Source organism: Ambystoma mexicanum, chromosome 6q (assembly GCF_040938575.1).
Source record: "Ambystoma mexicanum isolate Mex_15411 chromosome 6q, UKY_AmexF1_1, whole genome shotgun sequence".
Lineage (NCBI taxonomy): Eukaryota > Metazoa > Chordata > Amphibia > Caudata > Ambystomatidae > Ambystoma > Ambystoma mexicanum.
The window spans coordinates 213,712,286-213,732,787 of record NC_090937.1 but is presented as its reverse complement, the minus strand read 5'-3'; the positions used below and the strand labels follow the sequence as shown (position 1 = coordinate 213,732,787).

Genomic DNA, 20,502 nt, shown 5'->3' with positions numbered 1-20,502 from the left:
GATTGTGGACGTTTTTTCCATTCAGGAATGTTATGACATTTTGCATTTCCGATCAGAGTGATAACTATCCACTTGAGTTAATTTTCCAATGGCCAGGGCTAGGCACCACGAAGATGACAGACAGCAAGAGGGGGCTGATTGGCGATGGCTAAGCTCGACAAGGAGGCATTGGAAAGAATAACTGCACATTGCGAATCCCACCCCCGACAGAGACGTTAAAGTTCTTCTGGCCACGGACGCCCCCAAGAAACAAAACATGAAAAACTATGCTGAGGCTAGAAGAAATGCCAAAAGCTTATCTTTGTGAACAGGGGACAAGGTTCTCATGTGCACAAGACAGAATCCAAGTTCGATCCCAATCCCATTTCCCAATCATCTGGGCATCTCTCTTGTAAAGGGATCGCTGGTGATGGCTTGCTTGCCTGGACGGGTCTTTACTTGAAACATTTCCCACTTCAAACTATGCAAGGAAAGGGAATAAGAGAATGCGGAGGAGGAAAACGAGGACGAGAATGGCAAGGCCGTTACCAGGATGGAAAGCACAATGGTAGATGTAGACCCTCCGACGAGATCAACGTGATGCATCAGGAGACCAGAAGGATCGATTCAGGAAATATAGAGAACTGTGAGTACAGTGCATATTTTGCCCAATGGGGGAGATGTCTTGTTCCGGGAAGGACACAGTTAATTGAGAGAAGGCCTGACTCGTCACAGGACTGACGTCCAATAGGAGCTGTGCAGGCTCACGCATGCGCAGTTAGATTGTGCTGCTTTCCTGTTCGCCGGCACAAGGCATTAAAGAAAGGTCACAATCTACATTGTCCCGCGTTTTTTTTTTTTTTTTTTTCCTGCGCATCGTTTTGACGGCAGGAGTGTGACCTCGCTCTAACTTTGGGTCCCTTGATGAACTGGAACATGAAAATCCCATTTTCTTGAATTTGGACTGTTTTGAATGTCTATATCTCCCTGGTACTTTGAAGAAGTACTCCTGCGAGTTACTGCCTTCAAAGAAACACCATATAAAATACTATAGCGTCCCAATTGGTCCTTCTGTTTGTGTTTTTCCTTCATCTGAAATATTATTTGAATATCGAATAACTGTGCCTGAGATGCTATATGAGCAAAGAAGGACATGCATATGTTGTAGGACTCTTGCATTTTGCACCAGTCTCCTGAAGGTATTATATGAAGCAGTTGATGTGGCCTCAGCGGCCGTAGGATGCTAGGGTGGGGATACGTGTGTATATAATCCAGCATTATCTCACACTTATCCTGTCAGATTAAGAGCATTCTGTTTGTGTCTGTGAAACCGAAGGTTGGTGGAAAAGAACATAACTGAGGGATCGATTTTTTGAAGTACTTAATGTTTTAAGTTTGTCATGAAATGATTGATATGCAAGTGAAAGAGGCATTGGTTTCTTTTATCTAGGGCTCTCGTCTGACGCAAATGCACTAACACCAAACACCGAAAGCAGCTGTGACCTAACGACCAAAACCAAGTCTACTAGCGGAAACGATGACAGTACCTCCCTGGATCTAGAGTGGGAAGATGAAGAGGGTATGTTTGATTTCTGCCTTTTCATATAATGCATTTGTTTTGAAAAAGCAGCAGAATGGACCGTGGGGCAGTTCTTTGGTGCAGAGCTGTTACAGAAAGAAACCTCTTCACAGGGATATTTATTAATAGGGGAATAGTTATATATAGCAGTTGCAGCAAAACTAAGCACTAGTTTCAGTCGCTGTGTGCTAAATCTGTCATAAGCCACTCACAGGAATGGGCCTATTAGGGGGAATGGATTGGAAGTTGGCATGTGTATCCCCCAACTGATGCTATGTTTTTAGAAAAATCCCAAAATTGAGTATGGAATAGTATCCTCAAAACAGACTCACTCGTTTAAAGTGGTGTGGACCCGCTGACGTTTCAATATTTCCATTAATGAACGTATAAGTAGGCTTTAAAAAATGTTTTATATAGGTTTTTATTATGAAAAGAAAAGATTACAGCAACAAGAAGCAAAGAGCTGGCAACACATCCAAAATGATAAATATGCGACATAAAGGAAGTTGCCAAAGACAAATATGTTTTATAATTCATGTTAATGAATGTATATGTCACTAAACATCTTGCAAAAGGACAAGAAGAATACACTGCCTACACACCTTTGGTACGTGCACACTATGACCAACATTTTTCTGTAATGCTAAGCGATAACAGCCAAGGGTGGCTAAAAAGTGCTGAGTTGTCAGTTAAACCTGCTCAATTTATGTAGTAATGTGATTACCTTATTTACAAGATATATATATTTCTGATGTTTGTTAATCTGCTTAGAATCACATGCTGTGCATAGGTCCGACATCCAGTGGTCACTGCGGAGTATTGCATTTTGTTTTTCGTAGTCGAAAAGGGACGTCGACAAGGCGTGTCTGAAATACTATCCCTAGAGTGACGTGCGTTGTACCCACAATCCCTCACGCGTCGAGGTCCCTCAGATTGTTTTTTTCCGCCCAGCTACTGGTCGCCTTTACGCGGAGCTCCTCGAGAGACATTGCAGATTTCATCTCCTCGACCTTTGGTCGTTTTCCTATTTAATATATAACACATCGATCCCTCCCTCGACGCAGTTGTGAAGCTGTCTCTGCCGAGCAAGATCTTCGACGGAGGGGACGAGCGGAGGAGATCCTTCGGTGTTGCCGAACACGTGGCATGGCCTCGCAGGCCAAATACAGTAGGGAGAGTGGGGTCGTGGGACATCTCTGGTTCTTTTCTGAGAATGCCTTTCCTTTTCCCCTTCCTTTCCCTTGGGGTCGTTATCACGATTTATTGCCTCGGCTATGGAGAGGACACCCTTTAGGTTTTGCCCGCTTTGCAAGGGCAAGTTTACTTGGAAGGACAAGCATTCACGGTGTAACCGCTGCTTGCCCCTCGATCACAAAGAGGAGGGTTGCACGGCTTGTCGGCTTCTTAAGCCAAAGACTCTAAAAGACCGTAGGGTCAAGAGGTGGGCGGCCTACGCTATGTCGAAGGCCGATTCTTCACCCGCTGCTGCTACCACCGACAGTGACGAGGAACGTGATAACACGACCTCCGCTACGGAAGTCGTAGACCCCTCTAAAGAGCGCTCGCACTCTTTGTCGTCTGTCCCCGGCCCCGACGGGCTCGGCTCACGCCCTGCTTATGGGGATGAACACCCCGGCGACACTGACGCACACAATACCACACATAAGCACACAACCCATGGCTCTTCATCGTCGAAGACGAAGAAAGCATCAGCGCCCAAGGAGACGCAGGTTCCACCGGCGGCCTCCTCGGACCGTTCAGGTTCGAAGCCCCTCTCGCAGCCGCGACCAGCGACTGGGCTTTCGGCAAATAAGGGTGCCGCCCCCAAACCATCGGCCGGAGCGCACACCGCCGTAGAACGATCGACACCCGTAACGTCGAAACCACAGCCCTCTGCTGACAAACGAGTCGCAGAGAGCTTGGCGAGGATCGTTGTAGCCGACGCCCAGAAGCGTACGCCGAAAGACACGTCGAGCGCTACGCAAAGGTCGAAAGACACGCCGAAAAAGCCCGAAGAAAGACAGGGACTACCCCCTTCAGTCGGGGGTCCCCCAGCACACCGGAAGGCTTTTCGGAAGGCGACGGGACACTTTCCTCGACGTTATGGGAGAGGTCGAGCCGTTTTCAGCTAGATGACACTAATTTTCCCCCGCTAGACCGCTCAGGGGTACCCCATGAAACCATGGAAAGGCTCCATCTCTGCATGGAGAGAATGGAGAGGTTTATGAGGACCCAGAACCTTCCTACTCCCAAGAGAACAAGAGAAGGGCCTCAGGAGGACCCCAGGGCCAAATATCCGAGACTATTCAATCCCCAGCAGGACACAGCCTCAGATTTCCATAATGTGTATGACCTCACTGGTGAGGAACAATACTTGGAGGAGGAGGATGAATTTGTGGACGATGAAGAGGGACAGAACCAGGAGGAAGGTCTGGAAGACAGCCCAGACATGGTAGGAGAAGGCTTCGGAGAAAATCCAGAAGAAGGACCTTCTCATCCCTGGCAATCCCCATCAGTATATTCGGACACTGATGTCCTGAACCTAAATCCTCCTGACAATTCACCTGTTAGAAACACGTCTCCCATTGACGATCAGCCCACATTCAATGCCCTGTTGCGCAGAGCAGCAGCACATTTCGAACTGGACACTGGGGAGATCTCTCCTGAAATAGACTTTGTGGAAAGAGTAATTAAGGAGAAACCCCCGGTCAGCCAGACCATTCCCCTCCTCGCTTCAGTGAAGAGAAGAATCATCCCTTCGCTAACCACACCCGCACTAATCAGAGGAGTTAATCCAAGAATTGAAAAACTTTTCACTCCTTCACCCTCAGACCCGCTGTACATCAGGGGACATTCCATTCCGGATTCCCTTGTAGTAACTAATACAAGAAAAGAGGGCAGGGGTGCCGCTGTCCACCAGCGAGGCACCACCTGACAAGGAGGGCAAGAGGTTATATGCCCTTGCAAAGAGAGTCACATCCTCGGCTGCCTTTTCGGCAAGAATTGCGAACAACAATTCTTTGCTAGCTAGCTACGCGGACGCGCAGTGGGCCAAACTGCGCAAAGACGCCGAAGAAGCGCCGGAACCACTACGTACATGCCTGCTATCAACTATTGGCGAAGGAAACCAGGTCAACAGAGTATTGTAAAGAACTCTCTGGATGCTGCAGAGACAGCGGGACGTTCCCTGGTTCAGGGAATACTCCTAAAACGCCATGTATGGCTGCGCAACTCTGGGTTCAAACCGGAGACACAGGCGTCTTTAATAAATAAACCTGTTGAAGACTCAAACCTCTTCGGGAAAGCGGTGGATGAGGCTCTGGAGATGGCTAAAAAGAGTTCGATACTATCAAAACTCTTGACCAGATCTCTAAACCCACTACCAGACGCGGCTATGGCAACAAACGCTTTTTTCGTGGCCAACGCCAACAGCAGAATCAGCAGCAACAGTACACTGCCACCCATTACCAGACCAATAGTGGGCAGTACAGCCAAAGAGGCCAGCGCCGTGGCAAAGGGAGAGGTCGGGGGTCCACCCCCAGAGGCTCCCAAGCCCCCAATAACACCAAGTGATGCGAAGATTCGCGTCCCCTCCCATGCAACACCGGTCGGGGGCCGGATAACATCCTTTCTTCCAGCATGGGACGGAATAACTTCAGACCGCTGGGTACTTTCCACCGTAGCCCACGGATACTGCATCGAATTCAACGGTTCCCCAACATACAGACCCCCGAGGGGACGACGCATGACACCGGAACACCTTGCCATCCTTCTCCAAGAAGTACAACAACTGCTGGAAAAAGGAGCCATAGAGGTCGTGCCTCTATCTCAGGTAACGGAAGGTATTTATTCAGTGTACTTCCTTGTACCCAAAAAGGATCTAACCATGCGCCCTGTATTAGATCTGCGCCCAGCGAACAAGTTTATCAAACCCCAGAAGTTTCGTATGGTGACCTTACAGGAAGTGATCCCACTGCTATCACAGGGAGATTACATGACAACATTGGACATGAAAGATGCATACTTTCATATTTTAATGTTGCCAGCGCACAGAAGATACCTCAGGTTCATGATAGAGGGCAAACACTACCAGTTCCGAGTGCTACCCTTCGGCATAGCATCGGCACCAAGGGTATTCACGAAGGTACTGGCAGTGGCAGCGGCCCACCTGCGCAGGTTGTCCATCCCAGTTTACCCTTACCTCGACGACTGGCTCATAACAGGGGATTCTTACGAAACATGCTTCTCCAATACCCAAAAGACTGTAGACCTTTTGTTCCAGTTGGGCTTCTCCATCAACGAAAAGAAGTCCAGCCTAGACCCCAGCCAAATCAAACAATTCCTAGGGGCTCTAATTCAAACAAAGGACGGCCTCGTCTTCCCCTCCAACGAGAGGGTCCAAAACATGCTGTTTCAGATCCCTCAATATGTGACCGGTCGAGAGGTGACGGTACGCAAAGCAATGCGCTTGCTAGGCATGATGGCGTTGTGTATTTATTTGGTACCTCACGCGCGCCTGCGCATGCGCCCTATGCAAGAGTGGCTCAACAGCCAGTGGTGTCAGGCCAGCGGACTATGGGACGATCTAGTGGTGGTCTCGCAGGCCTTGGTTCTCTCGCTACGGTGGTGGACAAAGGAAAACCTGGAAAGAGGGAAACCCTTTGCCACACCCGCGGCGGAAGCCACTCTAACCACAGACGCATCCCTCACAGGATGGGGGGCTCACCTATCCCATCAGACTGCTCACGGAGTGTGGACTCCGAACGTAGCATCCAAACACATAAATCTACTGGAGCTACTAGCTGTGTTCAAGGCGCTAAAAGCCTTCCAGGAACACCTACAAGGCAAGACTGTGTTGGTCCTTACAGACAGCACCACAGCCATGTACTACATCAACAAGCAGGGGGGCACCCACTCTCCAGGACTGTCCAAACTGGCCCAAAATATATGGAAGTGGGCTCTCGAACAAAACATGTTCCTACTGTCGCAACATGTACCAGGGGAACTCAATCTGCTGGCAGACAAACTCAGCAGAGATTTCCCCCTGCCCGAAGAGTACGAATGGCGACTGCACGAAGACATCGTCTTCGACGTCTTCACACAATGGGGATTCCCAGAAATAGACCTGTTTGCAACCCTGGAGAACTCACAATGCCAAAATTACGCCTCCAGGTATCCCCAGAACCAATCCAAGGGGAACGGTCTGTCGATGCAATGGTCAGGGAAATTTGTTTACGCTTTTCCCCCGACTCCCCTTCTCAACAAAGTGGTGCACAAGATGCACCAGGAACAAGTGACCATGATACTGGTGGCCCCAATGTGGGCCCGACAGCCATGGTTCGCTCACTTGATGGAGATGTCTCTATCTCCCCCAGTGAAACTCCCCTGCCCTTACAACATGCTATCACAAGACAAGGGCAGGACTCTGCATCCATGCTCCCAGAACATGAACTTAGGAGCTTGGCTCCTGAGATCATAGAATTCGGACATTACAGCTCCCGCAGAGATGCATGGACATCCTCAGGGAAGCCAGAAAACCTAACACTCGCCACTGCTATTCTAGCAAGTGGAAGAGATTTGTCATCTGGTGCAGAGGAAAAAGCATCAACCCGATTGACTGCTCTCCCACACATATTGTTCTATACCTGACCCACTTATTGGATTCAGGTCTAGTGTTCAATTCCATTAAAATCCACCTAGCGGCACTTTCTGCTTACACCACTTCCCAACTCAAAGTGTCGTGGTGGAAGATCCCTGTTATAAAGGCCTTCATGGAGGGAGTAAAGAGAATACACCCCCCGATAGCTGACCCAGCTCCCGGATGGGACCTTAACGTGGTACTTACCAGACTCATGGGCTCACCATTCGAACCCATGCACAAAGCATCTCTTAAACACCTCACTCTTAAGACTGCTTTTCTAATAGCTATCACCTCCATCAGGAGAGTAAGTGAACTACAGGCTCTTTCTGTTCTAGACCCCTTTGTTACAGTTTACAGAGATAAGGTGGTTCTATGCACGCACCCAAGGTTTGTTCCGAAATTCATCTTGAAATTCCACGTAAACCAGTCTATAGAACTGCCAACGTTCTTTCATAATCCTTCCAACTTTGGAGAAAAAACTCTGCACACACTAGATGTGCGCAGAGCGGTCATGTTCTACATGGAAAGAACCAGACCACTGAGGAAGACTAATCAGTTCTTCGTCTCGGTGGCAGCAGGAAGAGAAGGGGATGCAGTTTCAAAGTCCACTATTTCTAGATGGATTGTTCAATGCATCACTCTCTGCTATACTCTTGCTAAGAGAGAACTGCCCTTTAAGCCAAGAGCACACTCTACTCGAGGCACGGGGGTGTCCATGGCATTCATTGCAAATGTTCCCCTTGAGTCCATCTGCAAAGCGGCTACCTGGAGTTCTGTGCACACCTTTACAAAACACTACTGTCTAGATGCACACTCGAGATCTGACTCCCAGGTGGGACAGGCAGTATTAAGACATCTTTTCTCTACTGTTCCTTCTCATAACCCACCGCCAACTCCGGGTACTGCTTGCTAGTCTATGCACAGCATGTGATTCTAAGCAGATTAACAAACATCAGAAGACAATGCATTACTTACCGTAAAAGCATTTCTGATGGTTGTATCTGCTTAGATTCACATGCGCCCACCCTTCCTCCCCGCTCGGATGGAAGGAACATAGACTTCCTTTTATATCTCTCTTTTCTGTACTCACTCACGTCTAGAAGGCTCCCTCAGGGCAGAAAAATACAAACGGAGGGACCTCGACGCGTGAGGGATTGTGGGTACAACGCACGTCACTATAGGGATAGTATTTCAGACACGCCTTGTCGACGTCCCTTTTCCGACTACGAAAAACAAAATGCAATACTCCGCAGTGACCACTGGATGTCGGACCTATGCACAGCATGTGAATCTAAGCAGATACAACCATCAGAAATGCTTTTACGGTAAGTAATGCATTGTCATATTTTTTAATGAAAGGAAACCTCTAGCCATCATAGCAAGACTATGAAATGGTTGGCTAATATGGTTAAAGCACTGTATTCCCTTGCCCACCATAAAAGAACCTTTATAAAAAAGGAATTGTAAAGTTGACTAGACTCAGCTAAAATAATTTTTAAAAAAAGGAACCTTTCTTGTAAGACTGCCAACTGTGTCTCTATTTTTGATTTATCAGGCATTTCAAGTGATGTAGAGCGTACTATTTTCAAGAACTCTAGCCTCCAGTAATCATAGCTTTATACAGTGTTCTAGATTACCGGTGGATCACAAACCTAGAACTAGTCCAGGCTCTGCTTTGACACGTTCTCCTGGAAGTTAATTATGTCTTTCATTTTAGCCCAAAAAGAACTCCCTTAAGTGCAAGACCGTATCATGTGGGTAAGCAAATCGATCCTTGAGTCACAAGTCCAACATAAGTCATCCTCTAAAAAGCATTTAGAGAACCACTATATCGGGAGATAGGAGCTACCCATAAGCAATATTTATGTATATGCCTGCGGGTCTCCACCCACCAAGGACATTACAGCTGGAAAGGCGCAAGCAGATCCAGTCAGTCTACAAGGAACAGTTTGAATCCCAACTAAATGATACGCATGAAACGCGTGTTGACATGACCCTTACCAAATCAGCAACAGTTTAATGTGGCAAAGCTCATAATGTTGTTACAAAACCTTTAACACCTGACCTATATAGATGCTTCTCTGGGGTAGCCAGCCTACCAGGGCTTGAGAGCAGAGAGCTCCCTGGATGTAGTTTGGGGGTAATTGCGATAAAGCCATCTAACAAAAGGTCTGCTACATGATTTCATGTGTAATTTGGAAGAAGCAGTCTTTCTTTTGTTATCTGTTCATTGTACTAATGCCTATATTAACGTTAAGGTTTTTGACCCAAGATATAACGCCGTCAAATCAAGCATGAATCCAGTGGTGTAACCTGGATGGCACTCTCCCCAAGAATTGCCACTTTGTTGGAGCAAGGGGCATTGGAGAAAAAGCGGTCAGCGGAGACTCGCCTCAAGAGCTCAGCAGGATATAGTATTCCATTTTCTTATTCATCTGACTGGCGCCACTGCTGAACCAGAAGGAAAAAGCTCTGTCAGGAGACTGCTTTGCAATTTGGGCTTCCTCTTTGAAACTAGTGGAATACCAGTCCCATAGTCTTACCTGCGGACCAAAGCATGAAGAAGGGATCGTTGCAAGGGAAGGCATGAATGCTTAGAAGGCACCATGGAAACCCTTCAGCAGAGTATTTGCCATGCAGGACCAGTGCAGAGTTTGCTCTAAGGCGTTACTTCAACCTATATAACAAATGTCTGATGGCCATTTTAAAAGATTTGACAGTGCAGACCAAAGGGGAGGAGAAACCATTAGCCGACTTAACCATTACTGAGATGCTTATACTAGAAAGGTCTATGATCCTCACAAGAGCAAGAAAATGTGATGGAGTGGAGGGCAGTCGAGTGAGCTGGAGTTGGAGTCCAGAGTCGGAGACCCAATCATCCTCTAACTGATTGGGGATATCTGGAGTGCAGGTGCAGAAGTTATTGCTTTCCAGGAGCACTGAAAAGAGGGTTACCCTCTAGGCCATTTGTTGGGAACCCTGAAGTTCTTGGGGCTGCGGGCATATCGTTTTGGAGAAACCTGGGATGAGGGCTCAGGACCTGGGCCCCTTAGAACTAATGAACCATAAGCCTTCCACAATCTGAAGGGCAATATTTTTTTCATGAGAGAAGCACACCATAACTTCAAAAGGCTAAGGAGAAAGTCTGTTTCTAGGGTGTGAAGAGCATTGCGTTTCAGCCAAATAGTGAGAAGGGCACTATATCCCTTAAATATAGCTACTGAAGAGCGAGAGAGGGAGAGTGCAGTACAAGAGAGCATTTTGTAGGAGATCATCCCCCCCCAGACTGACAAAGGATTCTGACCCACTCGGTGAACTTGAGCAAAATAACACTTTTCCAAGAATCCTTGCCCCACACACCATCCCGCTGTTATGGATTACAGATTGCCATCATGCCTTTATACCCCTGTGTAGAGGACCTGTAATAAAGCGCGCTTAGCTGCTATATCCACGAGATTGTGTTCAGTGACAAAGACGTGCGTATCCTTGAGACTGTTTTACGTAATGATCTGGAGGGTGGGGCAGTAGACCCATGTTAGGAAGAACCCAGGTACTCTTAACTCAGCCCGATGTGGTTTAACCTAAGAAAGTCCAGAAGCGGGTATCCCTTTTCTGTTTTAGATAAACACCTACTACCTATAGGCTGTCCTCCGCCTGATCCTGTTTGTGGGAACACAATTAAAGGTCAACCATACTTCTTAATCACGTGATTATTATCGATTTACCAAAATAACAAACTTAGTGCCATAATGAGGTTTACTCAGATTCAGATGTACAAAGGAATTTCACTGCACTATTGCAAAATAAACTCCAATGGAAACTATCACAGCACTCTGCATGTCTGTTTGTATTCCTTTACAAACTGTGATTTTACTTTATGCCTTTGCAAATACAGCAGGCCCCAGTTATGCCATCAAATATTTTTGGGCAAATGGAACGCTGGGGATAGCTCTTTGGATCATCTAATAACCCCAAATGTGTCTGTGAGGATCCAAAACATTTGTTGCATCCAACTCACCACGTGGTGCCTTGCACATATTCCAATATTTTGGAGCACTCCAAGATTTCTTCATTGACCTAAGAATCACATATCTTGTTCTTATTGAATCCATTGGCTCTCAGGTGGGAACCTGTGCTATTCGTTAAATGGGCATAGACCCAACTTTCTACCCATTGTTCGGACAAAGATCCAAGGAATATCCCTTACTATATGCAAGGTTAACACAAAAGTGGCATATATGTGTGAGATTTGCCTCAAACGCCCTGGAAAGCGATTGTCTATCCTTGCTATCTTTAAATTGTAATTCTTGTTTCACTGTATTTGTACATTATAAAGTGTTATGTTGATAGACTGCCAATCAGTATTTTACTAGGCCTATTTAAAGCCCAGGCTTCAGAATCCAAGAAATCCTATCCTGCCAGCTGGAATAGACCTTAAAAGGAAGGTCAAATTCCCATTAAGTTAAAAGAAGCTTCGGTGATCCCTTTGTTGAAAAAGCCATCTCTGGACGCCCCGGTTCTATCAAACTATCGCCCCATTTCACTACTGCCTTTTCTCATGAAGGTGCTGGAAGCAGTGGTCACCCCACAGTTACGGGAGTTTCTTGAGGGACAAAAAGTCATGGACTGCTGCCAGATGGGTTTTCACCCCATGATGGGGACTCAGTCCGTCTTGATGACAGTGCTCGATGATCTCACCATGATCAGAGACGAGGGCGTCACGGCACGCCTTATTTTATTAGACCTGTCGGCCGCTTTTGATACTATTGATCATGAGATTTTAATATCTAGATTAAAAGAGGCAGGGTTTACAGGCTTTGTCTTGGATTGGTTTTGTGCTTTTCTGGCCTCTCGTTTTCAAACGGTCTATCTCCCTCCCCCCCCCCACCTCCTCCCCAGGCCCCTATCGATCCTCCCCGGTTGCAGTGACCTGTAGAGTTCCTCAGGGCTTTGCACTGTCCCTGCTATTGTTTAACCTATACATCTGGCCCTTAATGACACTTATTCGTTCATTTGGGTTTAGGGTTTTCTACTACGCTGCCGACACTCAAATTCTGTTTGGGCTGGATCCTGATCAGACTGACGTGGAAGCAAGATTAAGAAACCTCTTGGACACTATTCGGGGTTGGATGGAAGCCAACTGGCTTAAATTAAATGGTGGGAAGACAGAGGTCAGCCCAACAGAGGCCATGGCAAGCTGGACCTCCTGAATTATGACCGTCTTCACTTGAACCTTTTGCCAGAACCGGCAAAAGTGGTCCGGGACCTGGGCATCAAAATACCCGCTACGTTGTCCATGGAGACCCAGATAAACTCAGAATGTGGGCTAGGCTTCCTTAAACTGAAGCAGCAAAAGAAAGTTCTCCCCTTCATTCCTGAGAATGTTCATGCCCAGATAGTTGCAGCTTGCCTAAATGGGAGCTTCGACTATTGTAATGCCATCTATCTGGCAAAGCCGTCTTTCCTCATCAAGCGTCTCCAATTGCTGCAAAATGCAGCAGTTTGATTAGTGAAGCCGACTCCTTTTGGTCAGCATGTCGCTAGGGCGCGTCAATCTCTTCCTTGGCTGCTGGTCACTGTGCAGGTTAAGTTTAAAGCATCCTGTATGATTTACCGAGCACTGAGTGGTAAAGGTTGTTTGGCCATTCAGGAGAAGTTACAGAGATACACTCTGGGCTGCCCCCTTAGATCCACCAATGCAGCACTTCTCTGCGTTCATAGATACTGCATGGAACAAATTGGTGGCAGGGCCTTTTCTGTTGCAGGGCCTAGGCTCTGGAATTCACTGCCACTCCATCTGCGCAGCATTGTGGATTTTGTCCTTGTCAAGCCAAACCTAAAAACGTTCCTTTTCATGTGGTTCTTCCGTCCAGTCTTTTCGGTATCTCTCGATTGCGCCATTATGCCTTTGGTGACAGTGCGCTATAGAAGTATCTGATTGATTGAAGGCAGGGGCACAGGGACCAGACTTAGTGGATCCCATTTTAAGTAGATATATTGGAAACCTCAGCAACTTCACGCTCCCCAGTTTGTCTTTTTGATGGATTATAATAGATTAATGCGTCCGTCATCACTTTACATGCAAAATTACTATTCTCATATCCATGTCCTCCCATGTTGATCACTGAAACTGGGTGGGGGGAGCTTGTGTTATAGGTCAAAGGTTCGAATCAAAAGGTTCGAAATACAATAGGGTCGAATCAAAAGATTCAAAATTTATTTATTTTTTTATTTTGGGGGTGGGTGGGGTCCCCCAACCCCTGTTTTTGTGGTTAAAAACCACTTTTTTTACCTATACGGAAACCCAAAACAATATATATAATAAAAAAAAATGTGAACCTTTTGTCTTTCGTCCTATTGACTCGACCCTATTGCATTCAGACCTTTTGTATTCGAACCTTTAACTGGACACCGGGAGCTTGTCTAGTTTAATCAACAAAAATTGGGATCTGTATAGATGAAAGTGGGATATAATGTTTATTGTTATACTATTAACGTTCTCCATACACTTAGATTTAGAGATACCATCCAGTGATACCATCCAGTGAAATCTTATATTATTTTTTAAGATATCTTGGAGCCAAACCTCAGAAACAAAATTCTCAGATATTAGTCATCAAAAGCCCACCTCATTAGCAACATTTGCGCCCAAACTATTGTTAGAGACGGGTCTGAATGCCCTAAACTTAATGGGCCAGTTCTAGAAGTACTAAGTTCACACAACAGGATCTAGGTCACCTGACCTAAGCCCCACCCACCTGGTGCCTTCCTGCTTCCCACTCTTTTTCCCTACTTAAGGAGCCCTCCAGCCTCTTTTCCTTTGTAGATGGGGAGCAGGTGCAAGTGGATCTAGGTCACCTGGCCCAAGCACCACCCACCTTCTTAGCCCTGCCTCTTCCTTCCTTCTCTAACTATTAGATCAAGGGCGTCTCTTGCTCAGGCATCCAAAGTGAAGGGCGGATGAAGAAAAGGGCAATTCCTGTTTGGACCTGTTCAGACCATGAGGACCCAGGGCCCGACACCCTGCTCGGACAGCAGGTAAGCATGCATCAACGTGTTATTCCCTATGTCCCTACAGGCCATCCACACCCCTCTGGAGCCCCGTGATGTACCCTTGTGCCCCCACCATTCTCGCACACAGGTGTTGCCTGTTTTGCTTGATTCTTCTACCCTGCTCCCCCTCACCCCCATCCAGCCTAATTGTGCAGGAGTCTGTCCTGATAAATTCTGGTTTCACCGTCTTGTGGCCAATGCTCTATTTGACTTTTACGGACTTCCTTCATTCACGGTGTGTCACCCTTTCTCAACTCTCATGCTAAACTTCCTTTGCATCTTGTACTGGTGGCCCTGAAACATGCTGTTCCCATCTTCATCTTGTATCCTGGCTTGCAACATTATGTGTTACTGACTTCTGCAACTGCACTTACTCTATCAGAATTGTCCCTGGACCTAGTATGATAGCAACCTCGTCTGTCTCCTCCCCCTCCCCTTACTGGGTTTTTCCTCCCCACTGCCCCTCCAGCACTATCTGAAATGCCGTCAGGCCTAGTATGATAGTCGCTTGTTTTGTTCCTCCCCTACCTTTCTGCACCCCTCTCCCTCACCTCTTGTTTTCTCCGGCTCTATCAGAAATGTCGTCAGGCCTAGTACTGTAGTCGCCTGTCTGTTTCCATTTCCTTCCCACTCTCCCCCTCCCTTCCTTATCTATGGCCCTCATTCCAAGTATGGTGGTAGTCATGACGCTATTTGCGCCATGACTGCCTCCCATACCGGTACCGACTCCGGTTTGGTTCAATGGGGACTTACCGGTCCATTCCGACCTTGGAGGGACCGGTAAGCCCCCATTCCCATTTGAGCCCCCATAGGGCTCGATGGGAATGGGGAGGGCGCAAATAACGGGCCGGCGTATGCCAAGCCCGTTATTTGCGCCCAGGTCCCTTAGCGGGTCCCTTCCTTAACACCTGGTCAGACTAGGCGTTAAGGAAGGGACTAGCTAAGGGACCTCGTAGTAGGGCGGTAAGAGATTACCGCCACCGGTCTCCTTACCGGTGCCCGGAATCCCTTACCGCCCTACTCGGAATGAGGGCCTATGTCTTAGCTCTTGCACTATCTGAAATGTTGTCAGGCCGAGTAAGATGGTTAATTTCACATCCTTACTGTTCATGGCCTGTAAGAATGTCATTGTATTTTCCCTTGTTCCCTCCCTTGCCTTGAAGCGCTTTGAAACGCATTGTGTATAGGCGCTATATAAGTAACCTTTCATAACATCACCAGTGTATCCTCTGCATACGTAATTTCCTTGTGCTCTGTAACAGTCTGATTTCTATCTATATGTTTCTTATATGGGCCTCGGGGCGCTCACAAGACATACAACAAAAAACATAAAGGGGATGCACGCGGTCCAGACTCAGTAAGATTGTAGCTGAGACCATATGCTTTCAGTCTATCCCTCTATCAAAAGTTTTAAAAAACTGTGTTGTTGATGCACCAACCCTAATATCCGGGGGAGCGAGTTCCATAAGGTAGGTGCTCCTGCATTGAAGCCAGCACCACTTTTTGGCAGAATCACCTGCAGCACCCTTGGGGAACACTACAGGCAATTAGGACTACAACTAACTAACCAACTAAATAAAAGTAAAAAATAAAAGTGTAAGCACAATTTCACCTTTGGTACAGCCTGTACTACACAGTAAAGTGGTAGCGATGGCTGAGCAGCCAGACTTAGCTCAAGAGTTAAAGTGAGCAATAGAACAAGTTACACAAAGGACCAACCAATACAGTGATTCAAGTAAACACTTACTCGAGGTTTCTTGGTAAAAGAATATATGTTTATTTACTCAGTCATTTATAAAGCATTACTCTAACATAAGCAGCTCAATATCACACACTAATACACCACTGAAATCCAACCGGTAAGTAAATGAACAAGTTTAGCTGCAAAATGAAGTTGGAGCATAATGGCACTTCAGTTACTTAGTAAAGGAGGGAAAAGACAAGGGGCCTCATTGCGAGGTTGGAGGTAGCCATGGTGCTATTAGCATCATGGCTACCCCCTTACTGCATTCTGGGTCCGGGTTCTCAGAATAGGGACTTACCGGGTCATTCCAACCTTGGAGGACCCGGTAAATCCCCATTCTGAGGACCATTCCCCATAATCGAGCCCCCATAGGGTCAATGGGGATGGAGCTAATAAGCGGGCCCGTTATTAGCTCCCTGGTCCCTTAGCGGGTCCCGCTAAGGGCGCCTGGTAAAACGAGGACCCGCTAAGGGACCTCGTAATGTGGCGGTAAGGGGTTAACGGCAATGGCACCCTTACCGTTGCAGTTAACCCCTTAATGCCGACCTCGTAATGAGGCCCAAGGTTATAAGAATAGGCAGCCCAAATACATTCATAGGCAGGGCAAAGGGTTTCAGTTATATACAACCAGCAGTTCTTCTCACTAGGCCTGGGCCAAAGTCAGTGGTTCAGAGTCTTTTGTATAGGATAGCACAGTTCTGGTAAGTAACGGTTAAGTCTTTGCCACAGATTTTTAAAGGCTTTGGCTAGGCAAAGAATTTGACGAATGTTTAGGGAAGGACAAGCCTTCGTAGTTGAGGAAAGTTTCCCGCACTTTCTCGTTGGCCGAAAATATTTCCGGACCGCGTTTGCACAGTACCTTGTCCATGGAGAAAGCTATAGCTGAAGCAGTTGTTCCTGGCAGTTTGAGCAGATCTCGCTGTTCCTGAGCTTCAGGCGTGGGGACAAGGAGGACGTCGGGAGGTTCCTGGACTGCCCAGGGAAGAGGCCAAAAGCTGTAGCAAGCCGTCGGTTTAAGGTGTGAGTGCCTTAAAGTCCACAAGCTGGTTTCCTTCCCTCTGGCTATCCTGTTTTCAACAGCACTCTGATGGAAATTTGACCAGAATAGGACGGTGTCCAGGTGGCTTGCGAGTTGGTTGTTCCCACCAAACTCAAGGGAAGAAGTTTACCTTGAAGGGCTTCTCTGTCGTCTGAGTTTCAGGCAATTCGGACCTGCAGCAGGGCTTCACTGGTCGTCCAGGAGTTGCAGCAGTCCTCTTCTTTCCTCTCCTCTTTGGTTCTTTCCTTCCAGTGGTCGACTCTGCTTTCCAAGTCCCAGAGACCTGCTTTTAAACAGTTTTCCCCCTTCATTCCAGCCTGGCTGTCACTCACACAGCAGGGAGGCTGTCCTTGCGAGACAGCCAGCCGGCCAATCACACCAGAGTGCATTCAGGTCTCCTAGGAGACTAAGCACAGGGAGTTTCGAGCACCTCCCTCACATTCTGTCCACCCCAGACACTCAGGCACCAGAAGAGGGCTTCAGCACTGAAGCCCGCCAAAGGCCAACAAACAAAGGGACCAAACCTGGTTTGGCGCGCAGAGACGAACGCAAAAAGGACCTTTCCTAAAAGAAATGGCCAAAAAAGATGACAAGAGTCTGTTTTTACAAATAGGTCTTGGGTGCCATATTGAAAAACATGGCTGACACGATTTTTAGCTACCATTGTTAGCGGTATGGGAACATTATGGTAGTTTGATCTAAACCACTGCCACCAGCCATTTAAAGTAGGAAAGGGTAACATTTTACTGTTGCGTGAGTGTTTTGAACTGGGGGAAGCTAGGCAACCCCTCCAGCACTCTATAGTAAGATAGGGTGTGCTGGGTCAGTAAATTAAAGAGACTAGTAAAGTCAATTTAACTTTACATGCCCTGGGAGACAGTAGTCAGTCCCAGGGAAGGTATTTAAACCTACGAAGTCTAAAAGACACCCCTGTGCCACTGCACTGAAGGTGCTGTGTGACATCCAGAAAATGATGATGCCATGGAGTTTGTTTAAATCACCATAACCAAAGATCAAAAAAGTAAAACACACATCAAAATGCATGAAAGAGTGGGAAAAAAAGGCTTGCACTCTTTCCAGGTAAATAATCAAATCCTTGAAATCCAGCAAAGTTGCTGGGGGGTCTCAAAAGGTAAGGGAAATTAGCACATTTTGAGAATTCTCCGTAACAACCACCAATATTTTTTAGGAGGCCACATGGTTGGTACAGTGCCAGGCTATTATTTGAGCGTAGTGTCCGCCTAAAAGGAATTCTTCACTCTTGAGGAGAGATGGAGGGGAGCTCCACCTGAAAGACACTTAACCAGAACAGGGCCCTTAAACTGTATTCGCTGTTCAACTGGGAGCCAATGCAATTTCCTGCGAGATTCAGAAACCGGAGATCGACTACCTAGTCCGCAGACTGAACGGACAGCTCCATTCTTTGTAACTTGTAGATTTTGTATATTCGCTTGGGATATGCCTACCAGGACACCATTGCAATAGTCCAACTTCATGTTTACAATAGCTGCTGCAATGAAAGCTCTATTTACCTCTGATAGAGACGATTCGGCCACAGAAGGTGGACATAGCAGGAACAAGAGGATTTAAGATGTGAGACATGTTTCTTGAAGTAAAGATGTGAGTCAAAGAAAACTCCTTGTGTTTAACTGAGTCGGAAACCATAATGGCATTACCATTAACTGTGAAAAATGTGTACTGTGCACCAAGGCTTTTTAGCTTTTGTTGAATACCAAGAACAAGCAGCTCAGTTTTGGAGTCATTCGGGGCCAAGGAGTTAGCAGCTATCCACATCTGTATGGCTTTAAAAACTTTAACTCTAGCCAGAGCTTCGATATATATATACCACAGAATGCTTGAACACTATCTGGGTGTCGCATAATTTGCAAACTGGACCCGCAGAGTGATCTTCTCACGTGCTCCAGGCTTTATCATGTGAAAAGTAACCAATGTCTGATTCTGAGATCTTGAGTCTCATATGAAGGCCAATTAAACAGCAAAATAAAGCTGGAATGATTAGGCAGATGAAGCTTCTAATCCCATTCCACAACAAAACAAGAGGTGATGGCTGGAAGGTTTAGAATAATCTTAAACTCTGGCATCGTTTTAGGCAACTCTCCAGGCCATCGGACTGCCCTTTAGGGACACGACCAAGCTTGATTTGCATATGATCTTTCCCCATTCTGTAATGGTTTGGCAGGCTGAAGAACACTGGTCTGGAGGGTTGCCCAAAGCAGTGCCAGTGGTCAAGATGAATTCAAAAACTTACAGCTGTCACCTGGTTTGTTTAAATCCGCCTGAGTGTGAAGAGGATAGCCAGATGTTGGTCCCGAGCCTGCTGAGCCCTAGCGACACCTCACTGATGATGCCCAATGAGGCCGAACCATGGCTGGGGTTGCTTGTGCAGAAGGGATGTGACCAAGCAGTTACGGTTGTATTGCCCTGTTTGGGGCCAGAACAAGCCTGCTTTCCTCTATATGGTCTTACCCCTTTCTGTTAAGGCTTAACAGGCTAAAGAATAATGGTTTGGAGGAGGGACCAGGGCAATGCCAGTGGTCAAGATTTATTCTAAACCTTCCAGCCATCTCCCCTTTTGTTGTGCATTGTCCCAGTTCCGACAATCACAGGGTATATAAAAACACCCCTGCGGCTTCAGTCCGCTTCCAATTCCACCTCTAGTCACAAATGGAATTATGACGACAGATGCCGCAGGGACCAAGCACACAGGACTTGTGATCAACTGGTGAGGCAGACCACATGACTTAACACTTTGCATACCCTCTCCCCATAATTTTCTAACCATTTCAAGATATGCTATAATTCTAATTGCATTCATACTATGCCTTCTATTGGTACCTGCTTGTTGTATAGCGCTCTGTTGCTTCACCACTAGTTTTGCGCTGTATAAAACCTAATTAATGCATGTATACATGATGGTGTGCGTGTGCAGCCCCTGCTATAACTGTGGGCTGCATACAACATAGTATGCTGTTGAAAGGAGTAGGCTGGAATGCTAAAACCTCTATTCTTTTTCCCCCCATTCCAGCCCAGGCCAGATGCCGCACTCCTGGAACTCCCATTATTTTAGGGTTCCAGGAGAAGGCAGGGGGTCAATATGAAACAGCATCTCTTCTCGTGTAACCTACTGAGATCCCTGCGGTGAAGCATTGTGTTGTCATGGACAAACCTCTCTCTCCGATTCAGCCAGATGCTTTACAGAGAAACATGCAATTCATTAAAACAACATATTTTACAGCAATAAATAAAACAAAAAATTCCACATGTTTGTCTGAAGGCATTCGGATATAATTATTATAAGAATTCCAGTTATTATTTCAAGACCTGCAACCCAAACTAGATCTTCAACCGTTTGGAAAATCCAAAGAAATCAGTGTTGCTGAATGGGCATGTTTGAAAGTATTCCAACATGTAACGGCAGCAACAGAGATAGCCTTCTTCAGGTTACA

General features: G+C 46.7%; 1 protein-coding gene across 2 annotated transcripts in view; it reads left to right on the top strand.

Annotated features, from left to right (window-relative positions):
* AP1AR (adaptor related protein complex 1 associated regulatory protein) overlaps window positions 1-20,502 on the top strand; it is a 391,174-nt gene that overhangs the window by 302,199 nt on the left and 68,473 nt on the right. For both annotated transcript variants that reach the window (XM_069630653.1, XM_069630654.1), the window contains one exon: window positions 1,430-1,558. In XM_069630653.1, the coding sequence (XP_069486754.1) occupies window positions 1,430-1,558 (129 nt within the window). The remainder of the gene's footprint in view (window positions 1-1,429; window positions 1,559-20,502) is intronic.